Here is a 25,590-nt window from a genome sequence, read left to right as displayed (position 1 = left end):
TTATTTCTTAGCAGTGTCTCTGAAGAATAAAACTTTTAAATTTTTATAGAGTCCACTTTATCAATTTTTTCTTTTATGTTTTGTGTTATCTTCTATTGCCGTGAACAAATTACCACAAACTTAGCAGTTTAAAACAACATAGATTTATTATCTCACAGTTTGCATGGGTCTGGAATCCAAGTTAGCTAGATCCTCTGCTCATGGTCACACCAAACTGAAGTCAAGGTTCTGGCTGGGCCGCATTGCCTTCTGGAGCTCAGTGTCCTTTGCCACGCTCATGTGGTATTTGGCTGAATCCAGTTCCTTATAATTGTAGGACACAGGTTCCTCTTTTCTGGCTGGTCATCAGCCAGTGGCTGTTCTCAGCTCCTGGAGGCTGCCCACCGTTTCCTGCCACATGGCCTTCTCCACAACATGGCGGTTGCTTCTTCAAGAAAAACAAGAGAGCATCTGCTTCAGTTTCAAATCTCTCTGACTTCTCTTGTCTCTGAGCTCTAAACCCTTGTTTAAAAGGGCTCACCAGGGCTTCCCTGGTGGTGCAGTGGTTGGGAGTCCGCCTGCCGATGCAGGGGACACGGGTTCGTGCCCCGGTCCGGGAAGATCCCACATGCCGCGGAGCGGCTGTGCCCGTGAGCCATGGCCGCTGAGCCTGCGCGTCCAGAGCCTGTTGCTCCGCAACGGGAGAGGCCACAACAGTGAGAGGCCCACGTACCGCAAAAAAACAAAACCAAAAACAAACAAACAAAACAAAACAAAAAAAAGGGCTCACCAAAATAAGTCAAGCCCACTCACATTCAAGGGAGAGGATTATACAGGGTATGTGCACTAGGAGGGAAACTCCTAGTTTCCTAGAACTCCAAGAAAATCCCAGGATGCCAACTTAGGATTCTTCCTACCACATGGTTTGTACTTTTTTATTTCTGAGAGATCTTTGCCTACTCCAAAGTGGTGAAAATTTTTCTGATGTCTTTTTTTTTCTTTTTGGCTGTGCTGCATAGCTTGTAAGAGCTTAGTTCCCCGACTAGGGATTGAACCTGGGCCATGGCAGTGAAAGCACCAAGTCCTAACCACTGGACCACCAGGGAATTCCATATGATTTCTTTTAGAAGGTTAATAGTTTTAGGGTTTCTGTCTAGACCTGTGGTTCATTGTATGCATGTATGTGTTTATTTATGTATTAAGATAAATTCACCCTTAATGTGTACAATTCCATGGTCTTTTGTATATCACAAAGTGGTGCAGCCACTGAATTAATTCTAGAACATTCTCATTACACACAAAAGAAACCCTCAGTTCATTAGCAGGCACTCTCCACTTCTTTTTCCCACAACTTGGCAACCACTGATCTACTTTCTGTCTCTGAATTTGCCTATCCTAGATGTCTTGTATCAGTGTACTCATACAATATGTACACTTTTGTGTCTGACTTTTTCACTAATCCTGATGTTTGCAAGGTTCACCCATGTTTTAGCATGTATTAGCACTTCATTCCTTTTTATGGCCGAATACTACTCTACTGTATAGATATACCACATTTTGTCTTTCCATTTGTCAGTTGGTGGACATTGGGTTGTTTCTATGTTTTGGCTATTATGAATAATGCTGCTGTGAATATTCTCTCTTTTTCTTTTTTAACTGAACTGTTTGAGATAAAGTACCAAGTTCATGGCCCTTTACCCCTAAGTTCTTCTGCATGCCTTTCCCAAGTATAAGGACTTTCTTTTTCGTAACTACAGTGTAATTATCACATTTAGGAAATTTATCATTGATATAATACTGTTATTTAATATACAATCCATATTCAAATTTCACTGATTTAATTAGTGATTTTAAATATCTTAAACAGATGTTTAAAAATTACGGATTTTTTTATTAAGGTGAAATTCACCTATCATAAAATTAACCATTTAAAGTGGATAATTTGGTGGCATTCATAAAATGAAGTAGAAAGTATTTTTTTTCCTTTTTTATTTTTTGGAGGAGATTGGCATTAATTTTTCTTGAAATGTTTGGTAGAATTCTCTAGTGAAACCTTTTGGCCAGGAGATTTTCTGTTCAGGAGACTTTTAGTTATAAATTCAGTTTTTTAAATGATTTCAGTAATACTCAAGTTATCTGTTTCATCTTGGTTGAGTTTCAGTAGTTTGTGGGTTTTGAGGAATTGGTCCATTTTTTGGTAAATTGTTCAGTTTATGAGTACTAAGTTGTTTGTATTATTCCCTTGTTATCCTTTTGATGGCTGCAGGACCTAAAGTGATATTGTTTCATTCCTGATGTTGGAGAGATAGGTCTTCTCTCTTTTTATCTTTGTCAGTATTTCTAGAGGTGTATCTATTTTATTAATTTATTTTTTAAACCAGCTTTTTGCGTTGTTGATTTTTTTTTTTCCTGTTGTTTTCATTGTTACTGATTTCTGTTCTTTTATATTTCCTTCCTTCTGCTTGCTTTGGGTTTCTTTTTTTTCTTCTTTTTCTACTTTGTTGAAGTAGGAAATTAGATTACTGATTTGAGCTCTTTCTTCTTTTCTAATATAAACTTAGCACTGTCAGTTTCCCTCTCAGCATTGCTTCAGCTATGCCCCATATATTTTGATATGTTGTACTTTCATTTTCATTCATTTCTAATGTATTTTTAAAATTTATTGTGAGATTTCCTCTTTGACCCACAAATTATTTAGAAGTGGTTCTTTAGTTTCCAAGTGTTTGGATGTTTTCCTGTTATCTTTCTGTTATTGATTTACAGTTTGATTCCATTATGGTCAGAGAACATGCTCTATGATTTTAATCCTTTAAATTTGTTGAGGTTTATTTTATGGCCCAGGTGGATATTTTTCTTGGTGGATATTCAGTGAGCACTTTAAAAAAATTTATTCTGCTCTTGTTGGATGAAGTGTTCTATATATGTATATATCAATTAGACCCTGTTGATTGATTTTACTGTTCACTTCTATATCCTTGTTGATTTTTTGTGTAGAGTTCCACCCATTACTGAGATAGGGTATCAATGCCTTGAAGTATTATTGTGGCTTGGCTATGCTGGTTTCCTCATTTCATCTCTATCAGTTTTTGTTTCTTATATTTAAGGCTCTGTTGTTTGGTGCATACACATTTAGAATTGTTATGTCTTCCTGGTGGATTGATCCTTTAATCATCATGTAATGTCCCTCTTTGTTTCCAGCTATTTTCTTTGCTCTGAATTCTACTCACTGGATAGAATATAGCCACTCTTAATGTTTGCATGGTATATCTGTTTTCAGCCTTTTACATTCAGCCTTTGTGTTTGAAGAAAGTTTCTTACAGACGGCATATTGTTGGGTCTTTTGTTAATCCATTCTGCCATATTTTGTGTAGGTCTCAGCCTACCAATGCTGTTGCCTGGGAATGCCTGGGGGCACTTACCTGGGCCAGTGTTGTGGCTGGACCAGCCCTTGTGGTTCTTATTAGGATTGCAAGATGCACCTCAGCAACAAGCATCAGAGAACAAGCAAGGTTTTATTGCTCACAGGTCCTGACATGACATGTCTCAGGCCACACATTGAGGTCACAGGAAGAGAGATGGGTAGGGGGCTCTAGGTCATCCCTGGGCTTCTTCCTTTATTGGGGTTGAGGGTGAGGTGCCTAGGGTTTCATGGGTTCACTCTTTATTGGTGAATTTAAAACATGAGAGCGGGAATTAAAGTGCACAAAAGGAAAAGCAGGGTCACTCTAATGATCAGTTATGTAGGTCACCCACGGCTTTCTAAAAGGGGAACTTCATGGATGGTGGCCTGGTTCTTTATCTAGTTGTGTAGCTGGCAATATGTTTATTCAAGATGGATGTCTTTGGAGTGGATGCCTCAGCAATCAAAAGCTTATTATCAGGTACTTATATTACAATTTAAAAAAAAAACAAACTGTCAGGTACTTACACTACAACCAATCTCAGTTAGTTGGTATATTTAGACCGTTTATATTAAAGGTAACTACTGATATTTTAGGGCTTAAGTCTGCCACTGTGTTGTTTTCTGTATGCTTCCTCCTTTTCTCTTTTCTTACTTTTCTGTGTGTTTTTTTGAATATTTTTTATTCCATTTTAATTTATTTATAATGCCTGAGTATATTACTTTATACAGTTTGCTTAGGTGTTGCTCTAGCTATTACATTATACACACATAACTTTTCCCAGTCTAATGATATCAGTGTTTTACCAGTCCACGTGAAGTGTAGAAACTGTATTTCCATTTAGGTCCCTTTACCTTCCCCAATTTTTAAATATAATAGTATTTCCTCCACATGGGGCTACTACATTTTGGTGAAACTGGAAGCCCATATGCTTGTCTTTTATCTGTCACCTTTACTGAATTATTCATTAGTAGTTCTTCATTACTTCTAGTAGTTGTCTTGAATTCTACATATAGTTATATCTTCCACAGAAATGACATTTTCATCCCATTCTTTCTTGTATTTATACTTTTCATTTATTTTTATTTTATTGCCAGGCAAAAAGTTGAATCTGTTTTTTCTATTTTTCAACATCAGCAGTGACTCTGTAGCTTTTCACTTCTGCTTCTAAGGTTTTGTGATACAGTCTGGATGTTTTAAGTCTAAATTTTTATCTGACTACCCATGGTTTTTTTTTTTTTTTTTTTCGGTACACGGGCCTCTCACTGTTGTGGCCTCTCCCGTTGTGGAGCACAGGCTCCGGACGCGGAGGCTCAGCGGCCATGGGTCACGGGCCCAGCCACTCCGCAGCATGTGGGATCTTCCCGGACCGGGGCACGAACCTGTGTCCCCTGCATCGGCAGGCGGACTCTCAACCACTGCGCCACCAGGGAAGCCCTTCATTTTTTTACATGATTTGTCTTTAGGGCCTCTCTGACTTCAGCTCCAGCTCACCCCCTCATTCCATCTACTCCACCAATAATGACCTTTTTGCTTTTCCTTTAGCACATCAGGGCCTGCTTCTGTCTCAGGCCTTTGCATTTGTTGTTCTCTCTGCCTGAATTGCTTAGCTTTCTCACCTTCTAAAAGGTCTTTACTGTCATGTCACATTCTCACTAAGACCTTCCCTGGTAATCCCGCTAAAGTTATAATCCGTCCCCTCATCAAATCCCCCAGTTCTCTTCCTTACTTGGTTTTCTTTTCATAGCACTTATGACCATCTAATATACTATTTTATCTATTAGCTGGTTTATTGTCTACTTCTCTTCATTAGAATATAAGTTCCATGAAGGCAGGAGTTTTTCTCTATTTTTCTATTTTGTTTTATTCCTGGTACCCAGAACAGAGCCTGGCACACGCAGGTACTCAATAAGTCTTTATTTAAATAACTAATCTTCATCTATTTAGCATTTTCCTTCTTCAAGTTAGAACTCTTAGGCCAAAGGATGTGTTTTTTTATTAATAGTTCTTTGTACCTTTTGCCATATAACTTTCTTTTTTGTTCGCTTTCTTATTTATTTATACCAGGTAATACTTTTCATATGGTTTAAAATTCAACCAGTATAACAGGGTTTGTGTTGAAGAGTATTCCTCCCTCTTCCATAGTCAAGCACCCCATTCCTCTCCTCAAAAGCAACTAGCTTGTTCACTTTCTTGATACTTCTTAAAGAGATAGTCCCATAAGGCTTTCTGAAAAGTTGACAAAATATTTTACAATTGTCTGTCCAGAACAGTTCCTGTTTCTCTTTCTATCTGCTGCTGAATCCTTCTCAATAGGCAGTGTAAATCATTTTTTAGAGGATGTTACTGTCATGCTAGGTGCTGAGGGAGTGATATAGTGAAGAATTATTTTGCCCATGCTCTTGAAGTTCAAAATCCAAATGGGGTGGGAAGGTATCCACACTTACAAAGTAACACAGGATTTAGAAAGATCAAGATGATATATATGAAATGTCATGAACATTGAATTATTAATTGTTGAATGAAATCTAAGTGACAGATACCACGAAAATTAGTTCATCAAAGCAGAGAGTGACTACATTTATCAGAGAAGAATACATTGGTTTTGGATAATCTGAGAAGAGTGTAGAAGGAAAGGAGTATATTATACCTTCTGTGTGTGTACCAACATGATATTTATATACTAGGAATATATTTTTATGCCATGAGATTTTTCGAAGAGGAATAACAAAGTCCTCATCTTGTAAGGGAGAGATTATATGTGATTGTGACAAAGTCAGTGAGAGGACTTGCTGTAAAAAAGTATCACATTCAGTGGGGATTCAGAGAGAGATCATAACCATTTGGGGATCAAGAGAATGTTTATAGGGAGTTCATAATCAAGACAGAGCTTGAAAGATAAGTAATAATAAGCACAAAAGGATAACACAGTGGAAGACTCTAGTACAGGGGTTGGCAAACTATAGCCCTTAGGCTGACCACCTGTTTTTGTAAGTAAAGTTTCATTGGAACATAGTCATGCTCATTGGTTTATGTATTGTCTGTGACAGCTTTCACTCTGTAGTGGCAGAGTTGAGCAGTTGAGACAGACCACATAGTCTGCAAAGCCTAAAATATTTACTATTTGGTCCTTTACAGAAAGAAAATTTGCTGTTCCCTACAAGTAGATAGGCTATGGGTGGGAAAGTATTATTGCTAACTATTAAAGAAATGAAAATGATATATTTATTATAGCTGGAGGGGGAAGTCACTAATAGAAGGGTGGGTGGCTAAAGAGGAGGTTATCCTTGAAGGAATTTAATAGGAAGACCATTACTAATAGAGAGGAAGTGAAGAGTATCTCTAGGCTGGAACAGTAGTTCGTTTAGACATAGATGTGGTTTGTCCTTAATCATACTTCTCTAATCTTTCCCTCGCTAGCCAAGAAGGATCAGGAAGGTGGAGAAGAAAAGAAATCTGTGCAAAAGAAAAAAGTAAAAGAGTTAAAGGTGTTGGATTCAAAGACAGCCCAGAATCTCTGTGAGTAACTCTGTGATCTCAGCAATTTGAAATATGAAGAAGTTTTTCTAAGAGCTTAATTCTCGTGGATCCAGGGTCCCTTGATATGAAACTTCCATTTGTTAGTTCCAGGCATTGCATAGTAAATACCTGATATCTCATCCCTTCAATAGCACTGCAAGATTGTTAGCATCTAGTTTCACAGCAAGAAAATAAAGGCTAATAGGACTTTTAGGAATTTGCCTAGTCACATAGCAGGTAAGAGGCAGGTCTGGGAGTTGAACCTCATATTTTCTTATTTCAAAGCCATTACCATTTCCATTGCATCCACAGAAAATCTAACACAAATGTTCTAGGCACTGCACATTTCCTTCTTTCTCATTTTCTTTTAAGTATTTCCTTTAAAGGTGGGCACTGGCTTGACTTCCATTAAATCTAAAGTAACTTTGTGGTTTAGAATAAATAATGTAAATCCTGTACTTCTCAGAGTAGGATCAATAACTTCAAAGAGTTCTGTTCTGAACTTGCTACCTATACTCATAACTTTGATTGGTGGCAAATTTCAGATCAGAAACTCCTCTGCAGAGTTGATATAGGTAGTATTTAATGATCAGAATGAATGTTCATTTTTTTGTTCATTTCAACTGTTGGTATCCCTACTTTATGTTGCATAATGAAGATTTAAATATTTGTTCAACAAATATTTGACGGTCTGCCAGGTTTCAGGCTCTATTAGGCACATACTAGGTGTGTGTTTCAGAGATGAAAGGGTATGTATTCCATAAAGCCCATTCATGATCCAGTGACATGGCTGTTGTCCCCATTTTACCAAGTGAGAAAACTAAAGTTCAGATGTTACGACTTGGCCAAGATCACACAGGTAATGAGGACACATACCCACAAGTATAGTCAGTGATATAATGAGAACAGTAAGCCTTTACAATTCTTGACTATATAATCTTAGATCATTGGCAACAGATATTACTAAATAGTGTCTGTCGGTAAGTCCTTTTATGGAAATTAAAGTGATGTGAGATAGTTCCTCTTCTCAAGATTATCTCTAGCAACATTAAAATGAGCAATTGTTATTTTAGAAAATGATAAAAGACTGTGGGGTAGTACATTGTTATTTCCAGTTGAATGATATCAATATGGGAAACAGAATTTAGGAAGAGAATTGAGATTAGGAGGGTCTAGGTGTTATTTAGTGATTCAGTGATTATTAAGTGCCTCTTATATGGTGAGGATGCAAAACTAAGTAAGGTAGTCCCTATCCTCATGAGCCATATGTCTGGTAGAGACAGAAAAGTAAATAATGGTTATAGCACAAGTTGGTAAGTGTTATGATGGAGGTGTGCTAGGAAGCTTATGAGAGCACTGGGCAAGGGGGCATCTAAATCAAGTGGGAGGAGTATTGGAGAGAGCTCAGTCATTCTAAATGAAGTACTGCTTAAAACTATTTACAACAAACTAAATGAAGGGTGAGGGCTGGCTTGTTTCAGGCAGAGGGATCAGCATGTATGAAGGCACAGAGGCATGTGTGCAGTTCAAGAACTGCAAGTAGTTGAGTACAGCTGAGTAAAGGCCATATGTGGGGGAGTGGTGGTTGAAGAAGCTTTCAAGAAATAGACATAGAGGCTAGATCATAAAGAAGTCTGATAGGCTTAGGCTAAGAAGTATGTATTTTATCCTAAAAACTGTGAAAGTTATTGGAGGGATTTTAATCAGGAAAGTGAGTGATACAACCCTATGTAATTTGGGGGAGGGCTACTTCAGCAGTGATTATGAGGCCAGATTGCTAGGGTAGGGGAAGACTCTAGGCAGAGAGATGTGTTATGTTATGGCTTTAAACTAGGCGAGAGGTGATCAAGGCCTGAAACTAAGTTGTAAGAATGAATAGGAAGGCAGAAGATATTAAGAAGACAGAATTAATGGAACTTAGTGATTGATAGAGGGGATAAAGGAGATGTTTTCTTGGGTTAAGATCACTCTATAGAGAGTGGTACCACTTATTGAAATAGGAAAATCCAGCAGGAGCAGATTCTGTCTTTTGTGGGAGAAATGGTGGACATGAGTGAGAGATGGCAGAGTGGTAGGTAGGAATGATTGATTTAATTTTAGGATAGAATTTAAGGTTCCTGTGGGAATCCTCCAACAGGATGGGTGTATTAGGCATTTGGGTATAGAAATCAGGAGGAATGTCTGGCTGGAGATAAGAATTTAAGAGATAGTATATGAGTCATAGTTGAAGCCAATAATTTGCTTTGAAGGTCATTAATATTTGGGGGGGGCAAGTAACAAAAAGGGGAGACCTCAAAGGAGACTGGAAAGGAACAGCAAGAAAAATAGTCTGACATAGTCTAAGAAGTGGGAGTCGTAGTCAAGTAAAATCAGGATAGGACAAGTGTCTTTTGGATCTGGCATTAGGAAAGCCAGTGACCTAGGCAGGAATAATTTTAGTATAGCCTAAGTGTTAAGAACAGAAGCTCTGGAATCCGTTTGTATTTAAATCCTGGCTCCAACCCTTACTAGCAGTGTGACCTTGGACGGGTAGCTTAACTTCTTTAAGTATGTTTCCTTTTCTGTCAAATGTGGTTAATAATACAAACTTATACATTATTATAAATAGGGTTAAATGAGATATATATGTAGATTGTGTTTAAGATACTAGGTCTTACATGGAGTATACACTCAACAAATGATTGTCATCTTTTCACTGACTTTGTGGGGACAGAAGAATTAAGGAGAATGTGGAAGCAAGAATAGACTGTTATATTTTTAGAATGTTATAAAGTGAAGGAAAGAAGGAAGTTGGTAATTAAGAATGTTGCATCAGGGAGGATTTTTTTTTTAAGATAGGAAAAACTTGAACGTGTATATCGTTGTCCCTCAGTATCTGTGGGGGATAGGTTCCAGAACCCCCCTCATATACCGAAATCCATGGGTGCTCAAGTCCTTTATATAAAATGGTGTAGTATAGTTGGCCCTCTGTATCCACAGATGCGGAAGGCCCACTGTATATGCTGAAGGAAAAGGTCCTTAGGGCTACCTGTTCTATTGAAACACGAGAAAAGGATGAGTATATGGATGTAGTTCTGCTAAGCTTACGTAAAGAAGTGTCGGCACAAGTTTTCTTCTAGATGATTCCAAAATAGCCCTTACTCGAGCCTTTTCTAGTCTGGTTCCAACTGAGGGCCCCCAGTGCTCAGTTTATAAGTGGCATGAGAGAAAGCTTAGCAAGTAATTTGACCGATGGCTTCAATTTTTCTCAGTAAAAAGCAGCAAGGCCTTTTTAGAACAAATGGGGAAGTGGCAGGACATTTGGGAGAATGGGGATATTTTATGTGGAGGAGCTGCCAAGAGAGCCAGGGTAGCGTGGAGTAGGGACACACAGAAGGATTCCCCACCATCACCGGTGCCACTTCAGATTCGTAGAATCTGATCTGCAGTGTTCATCAGCCCAGGTGTAAGAGGAGAGATATGAGATGGCTGGGTTAACTAAGGACTGGAAGGAGAAGGAAACAAGAGAATAAGAATAGTAGTAATAATAGAATGGAAGTGAAAGGGTAGACTACAGGGTCTAGGTTAAACAGAGAAAGCAAAGTAGAACTGAGACATTCAGAGAAAATGGAACGGTCATCTCTCTCGTGGGAGAGAGAGAGCGCGCAGCAAGAGAGCACTCTGATGAGACTGAAGAGTCAATTTAGGGATAAGTGAGAGAGCTGAAAGGACGGGAAGTGTTTGTTGGGGAATGGGATGTGGCAATTTAAGAATCAGAGCATTTCAAGGCAGTGGCAGCTTTGAGGATGGAGTCAAGGGAGTGAGGAACTAAAATAGAACAGGGTGAACATTTTTGATGTATATATAGAGAGAGATCAAAGACTTCCTGTGTGAGCAAAGACAAGGTGTTTGTAGAATGTCGTGCTTGGAACAGTGTGGCTGGCGTGTGACATAAATGTGGGGATTCGTGGGAGGGAAAGCGGGGAGGTGGGAACCTTAAACACTGAGCTCAGGAACTTGGAGCTTAACTATACGGGCAGTGGGGAGCTGGTGGAGGTTTCAGATCATGACTTTAAGAGAGCACTCCCAGGAAGGTTGTCCAGCATAGGTTTGTAGGGTGGGCTGGAAGCGGGAAGAGACTGAGAAGAAAATGTCTTTATATCTCATTTCCTGGCAGCAATCTTTTTGGGTTCCTTCCGCATGCCCTATCAAGAGATTAAGAATGTCATCCTGGAGGTGAATGAGGCTGTTCTGACTGAGTCTATGATCCAGGTAAGGAGCAAGGTCGTTCTGGAGCTGGCTCTTTGCATTGCTATACACTAGCTCTGTCTCCTCTCTGCCTAGACGACGAGGACTCTGTAAGCATCGTTGACTTAAAGAATGCTGGCTTTATATAAGCTTCCGTCTCTCTGGTGATCAGGTTATTTCTGGTATATTTTTCAAAAGTCCTGCCATCTCACTAGCTGCCTCCCCCACCACCCCCTGCCCCAGCCCGTGTCTCCTTCTTAGTGGTCCTTGGGCAGAGCGAGGGACTGACAGGAGGCTCAAGTTGTCAGCTCATCCCCCTCAAACTTAGACAGTCCCTTCTGTCTTGCAGAATCTCATTAAGCAGATGCCAGAGCCAGAGCAGTTAAAAATGCTTTCCGAACTGAAGGACGAATATGATGATCTGGCTGAGTCAGAGCAGTTCGGCGTGGTGGTGAGTGAGGCCTGTGGCACAGACTCTTCTCTGACCCCCTCTTCCCCGAGAGCATCCGGGGCACTTGCTCCTGGCCTCTTGTCTATTCTGAACCCATCTTTCTCTCTTTCTCCTCCCTACCCTGGAACTCAGATTCTGCCATAGGAGGCTTAAGCCTGTATCTTCTTCTTCCTTTCCTCTCTTCTCTGTTGGCTATAACGGAACTGCTTGTCTCTCCCCAGATGGGCGCTGTGCCCCGCCTGCGGCCTCGCCTCAATGCCATCCTCTTCAAGCTGCAGTTCAGTGAGCAAGTGGAGAATATCAAGCCAGAGATTGTTTCTGTCACTGCCGCATGTGAGGAGTTGCGAAAGAGCGAGAACTTCTCTAGCCTCCTGGAGATTACCTTGCTTGTTGGAAACTATATGAATGCTGGTTCCAGGAATGCTGGTGCTTTCGGCTTCAATATCAGCTTCCTCTGTAAGGTGAGCCAGGGGGTTAGAGCAGGACGATGGAAGGGAGGGCTGTGGCCTCTAGGAGCCCAGTGTGGCAGACTGCTGTCGGCCTGAGGTGATCGTGGGCGTGTCAGGACTCACCATTTCTCCTCTTCCCCCAAGCTTCGAGACACCAAGTCCACAGATCAGAAGATGACGTTGTTGCACTTCTTGGCTGAGTTGTGTGAGAATAACTATCCCGAGGTCCTCAAGTTTCCAGATGAGCTTGCCCACGTGGAGAAAGCCAGCCGAGGTGAGGCAGATTGGGGTGAAGCTAGAAGGTGGTTCCAAGCCCCAGAAATCTCTGCACGGGGTAGGGAAAGAAGACTCAGTCTAGATTTTAGATCCTTTTCAGTTCAGACAATTTTAAGGAACGGGAGAGAGCACAGGCATGATGTCTAAGCCACAGGGAGGAGTATCGGGCAGAAGAGAGGTCTCCATGTACAGAAGTGGGAAGCACTCTTTCCCTTCTTAGGGAAACACCAGACACCAAAAAACAACTAGAAGAAAGGCAGGTATTTTTAGTTTAAGTCAACAGTTTTTCTCATTCAGAAAGCGTAGACTGGATTAGCAAAAACCAGGCCTCACCGTCCTGGGACTAGGCAAAGAAAAAGCAGCATTCAGTAGAAATGGGAACAGATTTCTGCCCACCCTCTATATTTCTGTGTAAGGTCTCCTTCCTCCCAAACCCTGTTCTCTAAAATAAATGAGACCAAGATCCCGGGGGATTTCATAGCTTCTTGTTAAATTAAATGAAGCCTCTCTTCTCCTTAGTATCGTACAGCTTATGGAGGCTGGAGGTTTAATCATCAAGTAATTTATAGTTTCACTGAAAAGCTGTGTGAAACAATTAGAGAGCACGTGAGAGGACTAAAATAATTAAGTACCAGCTGGATGTACAGACTGGAGCAGTGCCCTGAAGAACAGAATAGGGTTTTGAGACTGGAGGTAGTAAAAGCTCTTGCTGTCTGTTTTTGTGTCTACTTTAGTTTCTGCTGAAAACTTGCAAAAGAACCTAGATCAGATGAAGAAACAGATTTCTGATGTGGAACGTGATATTCAGAATTTTCCCGCTGCCACAGATGAGAAAGACAAGTTCGTTGAAAAAATGACCATATCCTTTCTTGAAAGGAGGGAGTTGCCCCCAGGAAAAAAAAGAACTTCCCGTGGGGGGACAACAGGATAGATACGATACACAATTTTTCCTTAAAAAATGGTTTTTCATTAAAAAATGTTTTTTCATTAAATGCATAGTTCTTGAAAGCATTCTCATTGTTGTGGTTTGCATCAAACCATGCAGATAAAGTAAAAGTCTCCCTTGAGACCTTGCCCTCTGCCCCATCTCCCCACCTGCCAGACACACACACCCCATACTACACACACATACATATTCCCTTCTCCCTCCCCTTCCCAAAGATAACCACTGCCACTGGACTTCTCTCTGATTTGCACCCTAATGAATGTATTTTAGTAAAAATTGCACTGTACTGCTTTAGCATTTAATATGTTTGGCCCTGTTTCCATAGCAGTATATGCAGAACAGTCTCTTTTTAAACTGCCACTTCCTATTCTTTAGGAATACCATAGTTTATGGTTTACCATTCCCGTTTGGATGTTTAGATTGCTTCTGGGTTTTGCTAATGCGCCGTGTTGCGCATCCTTGTGCCTGCCAGTACACATCTGTGAGTCGTCCTCAGGGCCAGAGAAGTGGGTCTGCGTCCTGGTGTTGGTCCTTTACTCTTTGGCTGCACAGCTTTGTGAAGGATGCACAGGAACAGTATAACAAACTGCGGATGATGCACTCTAACATGGAGACGCTCTATAAGGAGCTGGGCGAGTACTTCCTCTTTGACCCCAAGAAGGTGTCTGTGGAAGAATTCTTCATGGATCTGCACAACTTTAAGAATATGTTTGTGGTAAGCAGGGTATACCTGCCAACTGAAGCTTTCGTGGACCTTTCTCACTTTCCACTGGGTTCATGTTGGTTGGTGGTGGGTGTGTACATGTGTGAGTGCATACGTGCCCACGTGTTCATTTTCTCCCCCACAGCAAGCAGTCAAGGAGAACCAGAAGCGGCGGGAGACAGAGGAGAAGATGCGGCGAGCAAAACTGGCCAAGGAGAAGGCAGAGAAGGAGCGGCTGGAGAAGCAGCAGAAGAGAGAGCAGCTCATAGACATGAATGCTGGTAAGAAGCGAAGGCGAAGGGCCGATGGGTTGAGACAGGAACATTTGGAAGGCTTCTCTGTCTAGAGTCTAGAGGCCAGAGAACAGCTCATGTCTGAGCTCAACTGCTGGCAAACGATTTTTGGCAGCCTTCTTCCTCCACGATCCTGATGCTGGACTTTAACCCCGACTCCGTTACATGCACGTTCCAGTGCTCGACTCTCAGTTTTTTCCCTCCTTTGCTGGTTCTGCATTATGTCTCATCTCCCCAGTGATTTAGTATTGTTGTAACATGTACTCTTGCCTTCTGCCTGTCCAAAAATTACCCCGTCCGGTTTTCATACCCTCTAGTACATCTTTTGTTCTTTTTCCCAAACTGTTTTCCTGGCCCTGCTCCTGTCTTTTAATGGCTTGCCTTCGCTTTCTGCTTATTTCACTAAGTATTGTGTCCCCAGTACCTCAGCACAGTTGTACACACCTATCAGATTGTAAATGGATTGAACTTCTGGAAAGGGGGCAGGGGAGCTGGCCACCCTCTTCTTTCTTCAGCAGAATCTCTATTTCACTCTCAGAAGCATGTCTTTGTTGAAACATATGGCCTCAATTACTGGCCCTCTGTTTCCTGTTTCTGCTTCTTTCCTGCTGCCGACTCCCTGCCCCTCTCTGGCTGCTCTCTCTGCGGGCAGCGGAAATCCAGCATCCATTGCACACAGCCCTGAGCTGGTGCCACCCTTCTTGAACCTGAGGGGCTACGAGCCATCTAAGTAAAGAGGTTCTCTGGGCTGCTGGGTCTGGCAAGAATCCATGCTTTGCTGAGCACGAGTGGTGAGGGCTGCTCTGACACTCCAGCTCCCGGGGACTTCTCTTTGTGGCACGATCAGGGACCTGAAGCAGCAGAACTGCCTGCATTTCTGTCTTTTCTTTATATTTTTGGGGGAAGCAGTTCCCCTGCCCTTACTCCAGTTGTATATAAGCCACAAACTTTGCTCTAGTAATGCCATTAAAAAAGCCCACACCAAGTATCCTTCACCTTCCCCCATTCTCCCCAGGCCTCTAGGCTTTGTCCCCAGTTATTGTGTAGGACGTAATAGGGAAAGGTGGAGTCCAGCTGATTTGTGGGAGTCCAGCTGATTCGAAGGCTGCACACAGTCGTCAGGCAGCGCAGGGGACCCTGCCCTGGTCCATGTCCCCAAGGGCAAGCAGATGAGGTTGGAATGTAGGGCAGCTGCACTGGTGGTGTTTGGCCAGCAGGCGGCACTGGGAGCAGTGAGCCCAGCCTTGTGGCTGGCAGCCTACCGGCTCCTAGGGATTTCACAGTTTCAGATTTCACCACCCTTAGCTGTTGCCATGGAAACGGAGTGGGCTGGAATAAGGATCCTACATTAACTCTTTGTATTCCAACCAGAAGCTCCTCTTAGATGCAGAGCTGACTTCCGGAAGATGCAGCCACTGGGGGCAGTACTTAAGTGAAATACACTCTTGATCAGTGGTCTCTCATCTTTCCTCAGCCCTGCTCTGAAACTGAAACCAGGCTTTCCGTGAGAGGTTTATGTAAATTGGAGTGAAACACTTCAGGATAAAGAGAGAGTGATATAATTCTTTATTAATGTCATAATCCCGGTCTCTGTACGTATCCCAGTCTTGCAGTCAAGCAGGTCTACACTTTTCTGTGCTAGTTCTGATGGGGGTGGGAAGGGAGGAGGGCACTGCAGGAAAATTATGCAAGGTTTGCAGTGGTTGGTAACCAGTGAAACCTTTTGTTTTAACCATTTTCAAACAGACACGAGTAAACATGGGCTGTGAGACTTGAGGTTGAGCCCTCCGTGTGCTCCAAGCCCCGAGAAACTGTGGGCGCGGGCAAGCAGTTCAGTGGCAGTGCGTTTTTTTTGTGGGGCTCAACACATGAGTGCTACTCGGGCTGAAGCGCTTACATCTCTGTTTTTGTTCATGACAGAGGGCGATGAGACAGGTGTGATGGACAGTCTTCTGGAAGCCCTGCAGTCAGGCGCAGCATTCCGGCGGAAGAGAGGACCCCGTCAGGGTAAGTCAGCAAGTGGAGCCCAGCCTGTGTGTTGAAGGAAGGCAGTGAGGCCTCTCTGCTCCTGGTCCTGCTTGTCTTGGGCTAATGAGCAGGTAATGATGTTCTGAGGGTTTAGAAACTTCCCCACAATAGTCCCTGCATCTAGAGTGGATTACCTGGTCCTCTTCCAACCATGTTAGAAAGTGCTGACTTGGAGAACTAGGACTTGAGGGACTGACAACAGATATTACATTTGATTATTCTTGTATCTCTCCTCATTCTTGAAGCAGAAACGTAGAATAAGCAAACCACTGTGCAGGACACAGAGATTTGAGTAGGCGTTTGTGTATATGAACAAAAAATTTGATGTAAATTCAAAACTGTACATTAGATGTAGGAATACAAAGAAAATAAGTCAAGAGTCCTTACTCTCAGCTTCACAAGCAGAAGAGAGAGAGAGAATAGAAAGTATAGAATCCTATAGAGAGAAGGCGAGGCATCATTCTCCCCAGATGTAAGAATGTAGAGGAGCATCTCAACCGAAGGATTGTGCTGTGTCTGAAACCTGCCTTTTTCTTGGGTGTAATTGGCCTCCACTGCACTTGCCTTCCCCGTTTACTCCCCCGCAGCCTCCTCTCCCGACCTTCAGAAGATTTAAGTGGATTTTGTTGAGCCAGAGCCTCTAAGAAGAATTATGGGGATAGGAGGACAAATGATCCAGGCGTTAGTATGGGGAAGGATCAACGGTTAAACTGCCTTTGAGGGAAGTATATAGTGGCCAAGAGACTGGTCCAGAAGAAGGTATGGCCAAAGCTGCTCCTCATGACCTGCGCCACCGAGTCTGGTGAAGGCCCTTTGGGGCTAGGCATGGTGGCTTCTTTCCTAGGTTGAAGGGTGGGCATTACAGAAAAGGCAGCATTAAGAGTTTGTGCTTCTGAGGTGGTTTAAGCTACGTTCCCCCTTCCCTGGCTGGTGCGTTCTGTCGGCCTGTGTGACAGGAGCTTCACTTCAACGCTATTGTACAGATGAGTTGTGTGGTTTGCTTTGGACACTGCTTAGCTATTAACAGTCGTATCTGTAGGACCTGTAGTACCCGTCACAGCCTGTAAAGGTGACCTTATGATCAAGGGTATGGAGCATGTTAGCCCACACAGAGTCAGTGTCCTGGCCCAGACGTTGTAGATCACTGAGTTTCTTCGTGAATGGCTGACTGCCTGCTTCTGCCAATACTCTGAATACCCAGAGGGAAGTTCCCTCTGAGGGCTCTTCTGTAGGACATCAGAACCTGCCCCAAACAGAAGAATCCCTCATTACAACTCTGACCTATTTCCTGGCATCCTCTGAGTACAGGCTTTCTGGAGGGGAGGAGAGGTGAGTGTGATCGACTTAGGTCTTTCTGGGATAGCGTGTTCAGTCGTGTAGATCTAGGTTTGGGCAGAGTATGAAGCTAGTGGTATTTTTGGTGTGTTTAGTCTTTAGAGATTGTTGCAACATTGTTTCCTCCCCACCATATAAGGTGATGTGGCCTGACGTTAAGCGTTTCTAGATAAACAAAAATACATTGCCTCTCCCTATTTTCCTCTGTCCTCTCAGCTAAGTGCCAACCTTCACTGGACTTTTGGTGGGGAATTCCCTTTTAAGCTTCTTCCTGTAGAACTAAACCAGAATCCCAGATGCTTCCTGGACACAGGCAGCCAGACATCAGTGGCTTCCCTCTACTGGAGAGGCCCCATTCTCCACTTCTTCCCAAGTGAGAAACCAGGACTTACAGGCCGAGGAAGCAGGGATTTTGTTCGAACCTAACCTTTCAGCAGAGGACCTGGGTCAGTCAAAGTGCTGTTTCCCAGTGCAAGAAGGACTAGGAGGTTCTGAAGCAAAAAGAAGGTGAAAATGAGAACTACGTACTTTTAAAATTGGCTCCATCTTGTATCCTTATCTTTCTGGGGTCACTAAACACACCGAACATATCTGGGAGAATCAGGGGAGACATTTCTAGTTACCCTGGTAACCCCTGTAGACATTGGTACATTCATTTCCGAGAAAGTGACATGGCCTTCCATTAAACATAAACAGAAGGCCAGGCATCACAGTAGAGTGCAAAGAGCATAGGACTAGGTAGGCATCAGAAGACCCAATGTCACATCCAACTGATGCTGCCTAGATTACCTGAGACAAGTTTCTGGGACTCAATTTCTTCACGTCTAAAATGAGAGTTGGGCTAGAGTGGTCTCCAGGGCCCTTTACAGCTTTAGTATTTTTTTTTTTCTACCGTGACAGTAGGATTAAGAGGAGAAGAAAAGAAAGAGGCTGGACCCAGAAGGCCACATTGTAAAACTATAAAGGTTTCCCTCACTGGCTGCCGGACTTAGCTGGTCCACCCAGTGCCTGGCCGTCTCTGACTGTTCCTGCTGACTGATTTTGAGCTAAAAAACCGAAGCACTATCATGCAGGTCTGCCTCACAGCCCTCCTCCGTCCCAGAAAGGCAGCTGTCCATATTGAAAGACACAGCCTTTGCCCTGGGATTTAAAGGAATGTCTAAAAAACATCTTCTGGTCTCTGGAGACCTGAGGGAGTGACCAGTATACAAAGACCCATTGAGGGGTTGGAAGAGGAGCGTTACTATCAGGGCTGGTTCATTAAAAGTGACATGTAAACTGCTGTGATCTGCAGGGTGTGGGAGAACAATGCTTGGAGTGTCAAGGGGAAGAATCCATGTGATTGTATTAGAGCTGCTATTTCAGGCTGACGATTGAGTCAGCTTGTGGTTTTAATGACTCAACTTTATCTCCATGTCTGAATTGTGGCTCCTTATATACAGGCCATCTGCTCACTGGGATAAAAGTCAAGGAAAGAAAGAAATTCATCTCCCTCTCCCTTTCCTTCCCTCTGCCACTTCCCAGCTTCCAGCTAAGCTCTCCCTACACTGATAGAACCTTAGAGTTGGGACCAGCGCTGAAGCCCTCCAGTGATTAGCATCTCACCTTCTCGTAGGTAACAGGACTTGAGACCCAGATAAGGTCTTGCCAGGATCTACAGAACTGGCTAATGATAGAGCCAGAACTGTAACCCACTGTTGTGACTCCAAGTCCAGGAATATTTCCACTAAGCCTATGTGAGGAGCAGGAGATGACAGCGAGCCCTCTGTGTAGGCCAGAAATGCTCTTTCATACCTTCCAGCAAGGAGAGCCCTGGACATGGTGAAATTGCTTCAGGGAGTTTTCCAGCGACCACCTGTCTAGAGAGGTTAAGAGTATATCCTCTACCACCACTATTTCTCCCTCCACTTTTGTAAAAATAGGACAGGAATTATAATTAGAAGTGTTGTAGACAATAATGAGTTCTTTAGGATGGTAATGATTGCCCCATCTGTCCTAGTTTCCTCTTCCCTAAGGAAGCTTATTAACAAGAGTACTTCCTCCTTAGTAGTAGTTCCTAGCCTGTGTGTTATAAATATCTTTTTTCCAAATCATTAACCTTTTTCTAATTCATCCATACTAGTGTTATATGTCTGATTTCGCTGGTGTTTTTATCTAGCTCACCCCTAACTTATAGAAATCTGGCCTCAGAGAGCTTTGGCCAATGTCTCAAGATTGTTCCCTTTTCCCCACAGTCTGTGGGACTACTAGGAGCTAATAATCCTCCCTGGTCCCGTAGAATCAAAATATGTATCTGCTTCTGTGGCTACTTTTCATCGTCTTAACAAGTACCCAAGTTAGGGAAAGGCTGGGAGAGGTTGTCTTCTGGATAGTCAAGCTGTTCAGCATAACTGTGGCCCTGACGCCAGAGTGGCAGCCAGGATCCCTCGATTCTGTTCCCAGTTCCAACAAGAGTTTTCTCTTTTCTGATTCTGACCTTAGGCCACATCAGGTCCATGCCTAGTATCCCTACCTTCTAGGCTTCTTGGTCTTTCCTGACTTACCATCCACTCAGGTTTTATGCAATCTGCAATGCATCAGAAGCTTTTTGAATCTAGGAATATACAGAGACGTGCTTGATTAGGTACAACTGGTATCTTCTTAGTTTTAGAGGAAGAAACCAAAGAGAGAAACAGCTGAAGATACTTCACACTTGTACTTTGACTTTTCCCATGTTGTCCAAGACAGGTGTTCCTGAAGACCCAGTGTTCCTTTTCCCTGGGTCCAGAGTCAAATTATTTTAATATATACTTACCCCTTGAGTCACACACACACAAATATAGTTGGAATATTTTCTCACCTGCTCCTGACTGAATTCAAAGGAGCAGCAAAGTGATAATCAAGCCACTGCCTCTTCTGGACATGACAAGTAGGGTCCTAGAGAAGGGAGTATTCCAGAAAAAGAGCAGAAACTCAGCAGGTCTGAGGAAGATTTTGCTGGAGATAGGAGACCATCTTAGTCGCACTCCTACGCACCCTTTCCTCCCCCGTCCGTCGCTGAGGCATCATTACACGTTCATAATCCGAGGAGTAGTTTGTGTGAAACCCTATAGTCTTGGTCACACACCTTCCCCCGTAACCAGATGAGCCCTGTGCCTGCCAGCCAGGGTCTTCACTATTCTTTCTCCTCTTGGTAGACAATCCTGCGTGTCCCTGGGAGGAGGAGGAGGAGACCTGTAAATTGGTAACCTGTGGACGTGCTGTGTGCTTCCAGCTGACCCGCGGGTAGCCTCTGCCGTGTGAACACAGTGGCTCTGGGTCATGTTTCTGCAGAGGCTGACAGCCCTGGTGAAGACCTGGGCCCTCTGACCCTGTCTGGCTTCCGTCCCAGCCAAAGCTTTTTGCTGGTCTCAAGAAGGCAAAGTGGACACTTTGTTCACTGACCCTTCTGGACCTCTTCCTTCCTGCTCGTGCCCTGCCGCTGCCCTGGCCTGCATTTAGGGGTGCTGGCCTTCTCTCCTCTGTCTCTGCTTCTTTAAGGTTTAGGCACTGCTTTCTCCACCCAGCTTTCCCATGACCCAGCAAGCTGTTTTGTTTTTTGTTTGTTTTTTAATTGGATATAAATCACATACCTAAAATTCACCCTTCTAAAGTATACAATTTACTGGTTTTTTTAGCATATTCACAAGGTTGTACAACCAGCACCACTAATTCCAGAACATTTCATGACCCTAAAAAGAAACCCCACGCCCATTCTCCCCACGCCTAGGCCTGGCAACCACAAACCTACTTTTGTCTCTGGATTTGTCCATCCTAGAGATTTTACAGAAATGGAATTATAGCATCTGTGGCCTTTGTGTCCGGCTTCTTTCACCCCTGGCAGGCAGCTCTTTGGGACCTGCAGTCTCTCTGCACTGCTTGTAGGGCATGGGAAGAGGCAGAGAGCATGAGATGGGCATGGTCCCAAGGAACGGCTTTCTTGTTGAGGATACTGGGACCATAAATGTGGATTCCATGAATGAATATGAGTCTTGGGGATGACGCCCAGGAGTTAGGACAGTTAGGACAGAAACTCATGGACTGATTGGTTCTTCTCTTCCTATTTAGGGTGGCAACAGAAGCTTCACTACCCCTTAGCCCATTGGGCTAAGATTTCTTTGTAGGGTTCGTCCTGGCCATCCTTGACCCCAGCTCTGCTTTCCCTGACATACCTTTCACTACCCCTCCCCCTACACACACCCACACACACATATTGCACACCTTGTAGAGCCCTTGGCATTTGGATCATCGCTGCTGCCCTTGAAGAGGTGGAAAAGAGCTCAGCGTGTGGGCACGGCGAGAGAGAGGGAGGGTTGGTGGAACCCAGGCGAGTGTGGCATCACGTGACGTCAGTGCATGGCTGCAGCTCCTCTTTGCGGGAGTCCCTCTGGCCGCCTGCTAAAGGCCTTCCTCTGCTTGGGACAACCCTGCCCAGGGCTGACTGAAAGTGATTTTGGCCTAGGAGCTTTCTGAGAACTGCCAAGAAAACAAAAACAATACTGTTGACTAAGCTTGAGTCTGTTTACTTCCAACAACCCTCTGATGAGAAAACAGATTTTGAGTACTTCCCTCTTTACATTACACTGCTGATACTTGAACTCCGTTGTGTCTGTCTAGCTGTAGTCAAACTTCTTATACTGCTTTTCACACAGGAACTCAAGAGCTTGCTCTCCTACCTGTACCGTACTCTCATATTCCCTGCTTGCCCCTGTCCCCGCCGCAAAGGTATCTCCCATGTGTTCCTGGCTTTCTTCCCCTCCTTCTTCAAAAGAAGGGCCTCTGAACTGGACAGGGCCGCCATGTGTGCATGGCTTCTGGCCGAGTATCTGCCGTAGAGATCGATAGGGATTCGAAACTGGCCTTCCATGGATGAGATCTCTCATGTCTTCTCTTGCAGGCAACAGGAAGGTCGGGTGTGCGGCCATATCTCAGCTAGAATCAGTGCTGACCAGGGACGATGCCATGACCTGTGTTCCTGCCAAGATGGCCAAGAGCGAGGAAGTCCCCACCATCCTTGAGGAGGCCAAGGAGTTGCTCGGCCGGGCAAGCTAAGCCAGGTCCTGGGGCCATGGCAGCTCCTCAGTGCAGCTCCAGACTGTCCCTGCCCTGCAGCGTGTGGGTGAAGGGTCACAGAGATATTCCTCTGCGGTGGCCACTCCCATCACCTTGACCCCATCTTTGTCTCCAGCCTGCTGCTCTCTGTACATCACACACAGCTTCAGCTGCCTGGAGGCCAGAAGGAAAGGGCAGGGTGGGGAGGCCTGAGGCCAACCCGGCCAGCCCTGGCTCTCGTATTACCAAAGCAGGCTCTGTGTTTGCTGCCTTAACCCCAAGTGTCTCCTCCGTTCTCCGTGGCCTCATCTCAGACAAGGCCCCACCTGCTTTCTCAGCCTCTACCTTTCCCGTGGGCTTTTGCCTAGGTCAGTCTTGCTGGGTTTATGCTTTTCTTTTGTGTTTTCTCTGGCCCTGAGAACAGCATGGGCTGATGAACCTTTGGGCTCTGTCCCTCCTTTCATTGCTGTCACCACCACCCCGCCTCCCTGCTCCTCCCGCCCCTGGCTCTTGTTATTACTAGGGGTGTGGCATTGGGAGCTGCTTCCAAGGAAGTGGGGAGCAAATCCCCCTTATCCCACTTTTTGGGAAAGGCCTCCCAAAACAAAAAGAACCTGGACCACTTTTATCTGTTCTCCTGTGGCCTAGGCCAGAGCCTAGGGCGGGCAGGCATGGCACAGGTGGGACCTGCCCCCAGCCTGCTGCCATGCTCTGTGCCCTTGCCTCTCTGGACCCTCTGCGCCAGCCCTAGGCTACTGAGCCACAGGCCCTTCTCACGCCCTCCCTAGAGCTTTGGTGCATCTCATCCCAACACCTTATCCTCTGTCTCCAGGGAAATGGGAGGTGGAGCCTCCTGGCTGAGAAATTGTTTTGCTAAAGGATCTATTTTTATATGAATTTTTTTTTTTTTTTAAGAAAAATAACTCTTCCTTCCTCCTTTCCCCTCCATAATATAAGAGGCTTTGATGGCAGGTTCCAGAGTCCCTGGGATTTCTCCCCACAAGCCTCAATTCTGAACAAGCCCCTGGACCTCCACCTCAGCCCTCAAGCCTCTGGGCCCTTGAGGCCAGTGCAGACTCTCTCTCCCAGCATCTGACTCTGGGGCAAGGGGAAGCTCTTCTCTTGTTGAGCTGGACCAGGCCTAAGAGTAGTGGGAGCTCTGAAACGACAGAGTTTTTATAAATTTAATATATTTATCAAGCCAAATGTGCAAATGCTAACTGGCCACTCTGGAGCAGTGCGCACAGGCTGTGCCCCACCCTGCTCTCTTCTCTGCAGTGGGCAGGCCAGACTCTTTGGCGGTCCCAGCCACAGGAAGCTCAGATTCTCCGGTCAAGGTGACGCTTTGCCCTCCTGTGCTCCCTTCAGCTTCCCACCCCTGGGAGAGAGAATGGCACTGGTAGGACCTGGCGCAAAAGTATAGTTATTAGAGCAAGGGGGAGCTTAGGAGACCTAAGGGCGCCTGCAGGGAGGCCTTGAGGCCCGGAAGGAGGGTTCTGGTTGTTGGAGCCTGTGTGTGGAGGGGCAGCAGCAGCTCCTTTGCACTATTTCTGGGAGGACCGCGGTGCAGGGGCCTGCTGCTCCCCTAGGTCCCTCCTCCCTGCTGACATCTGGGGCTTTGACCCTTTCTTTTTTAATCTACTTTTGCTAAGATGCATTTAATAATAATAAAAAAGGGACAAAATGCAAACCTGTTCCCCTCACCTCTTGGGCTTCTGGGATGTCATCACCTCCAGTTTGTTGGGTTTGTTTCCAACTGTTAATAAAGCATTGAAACAGTACTGCCTTACAGCTTCATTTGTGAATTTCTCAACTGTTTGTCTCCACTCTCATCCAGGCTTCTCCACTCTCATCCAGGCTTCTCCACTCTTGTCCTGCCTCAAGCCCGACTGACCTGACAAAATCATCAAAAGGGTGCCGGCACCTTCAAGGTGCCAGACGCTACGATTGGGCGCAGGGCTAGAACTGATTCATACATAGTGGCTTCTGTCCCGCCATTTGCCCTCTGTAAAGGAGTAGGGCCCCAGTTCAGCCCCCTACCCTTCCACATTGCTGCCTCTTGCCTTGGAACCCTTTTCTTGGATTCAGTTCTGGGACCCCCACCTCCCCATGACCCCAGACTTCACATGCAGTTTCCTGGCAGTACCTGTGCCTCTTTTGCTAAGGGAAACCTATGACTGCCATTCTGCCATTCTCTCGTATTCCCCTCCCACACTCACTTTTGGTGTCCACAGACCACATTCCAGGCTAGGGCTTACCCTGGGGTGGAAACCTGAGCCTGCCCAGCAGAGGTCAAAAGACAGAGGTCAAAAGACAGAGGTCATGCTCCAGGTGACTTGATGCTCAGAGCCCAGACTTGTTTGAGCACATTGTGACCTGCACAAAGAAATCTTACAAACCAGGTCCAGAACAGACAGGGAAAGGCTTGGAGAGGAACCACAAACCCATTTGGGCAGGCTCCGCAACTGGAAATAAAAGCCTCTTAAGTAACCCTGGAGCCTGTGCAGCTGTCTCCATCGTATGGCTGGGGATGCGGAGGTGGGTTCTCTGCCTCCTTCTTCCCCACCCCCAGAGGCCACGCGTTTCTGGCTTAGAGCTGTATAGGCACACATACCAATTAGGGGACCGACCAACCACAGCTGCTCACGCGCTCTGCCAGTCTCCTGCCGTGCCTGGAATAGAACCCAGGCGACCGGCACCCCACCCTCTGCAGCCTGGCTCTCAGAAACAAAACCCCGCTTCCATCTCAGCAACCACGCACACCACCCTTCCTCCCACGCAAGAAAGCCGCCCCCAGACGCCTACCTAGTTGGAAGGCTTGGTTTCCATGACAACAGACTTCAGAAGCTGGGAGACCGCTTGACCGGCTCTGGGAGAGTACAGAGGACGCCCAGAGACAGCCACCCCCAACCC

At 44.7% G+C, this 25,590-nt stretch overlaps 1 protein-coding gene across 1 annotated transcript in view; it reads left to right on the top strand.

Moving 5' to 3' along the window:
- Positions 1-24,458, top strand: part of DIAPH1 (diaphanous related formin 1) — a 99,552-nt gene extending 75,094 nt beyond the window's left edge. The window contains exons 19-29 of the mRNA XM_067732072.1: positions 6,801-6,899; positions 11,056-11,150; positions 11,476-11,577; positions 11,799-12,038; positions 12,171-12,300; positions 13,037-13,162; positions 13,800-13,963; positions 14,097-14,232; positions 16,165-16,251; positions 20,784-20,871; positions 22,523-24,458. Of these exons, the coding sequence (XP_067588173.1) occupies positions 6,801-6,899; positions 11,056-11,150; positions 11,476-11,577; positions 11,799-12,038; positions 12,171-12,300; positions 13,037-13,162; positions 13,800-13,963; positions 14,097-14,232; positions 16,165-16,251; positions 20,784-20,871; positions 22,523-22,643 (1,388 nt within the window). The 3' untranslated portion in view covers positions 22,644-24,458. The remainder of the gene's footprint in view (positions 1-6,800; positions 6,900-11,055; positions 11,151-11,475; positions 11,578-11,798; positions 12,039-12,170; positions 12,301-13,036; positions 13,163-13,799; positions 13,964-14,096; positions 14,233-16,164; positions 16,252-20,783; positions 20,872-22,522) is intronic.
- Positions 24,459-25,590: the final 1,132 nt, after the last annotated feature.

This window comes from Pseudorca crassidens, chromosome 3, assembly GCF_039906515.1.
Source record: "Pseudorca crassidens isolate mPseCra1 chromosome 3, mPseCra1.hap1, whole genome shotgun sequence".
In the NCBI taxonomy this organism is placed as follows: Eukaryota; Metazoa; Chordata; class Mammalia; order Artiodactyla; family Delphinidae; genus Pseudorca; species Pseudorca crassidens.
The sequence above is the reverse complement of the archived record's forward strand: the minus strand, read 5'-3'. Positions and strand labels throughout refer to the sequence as shown.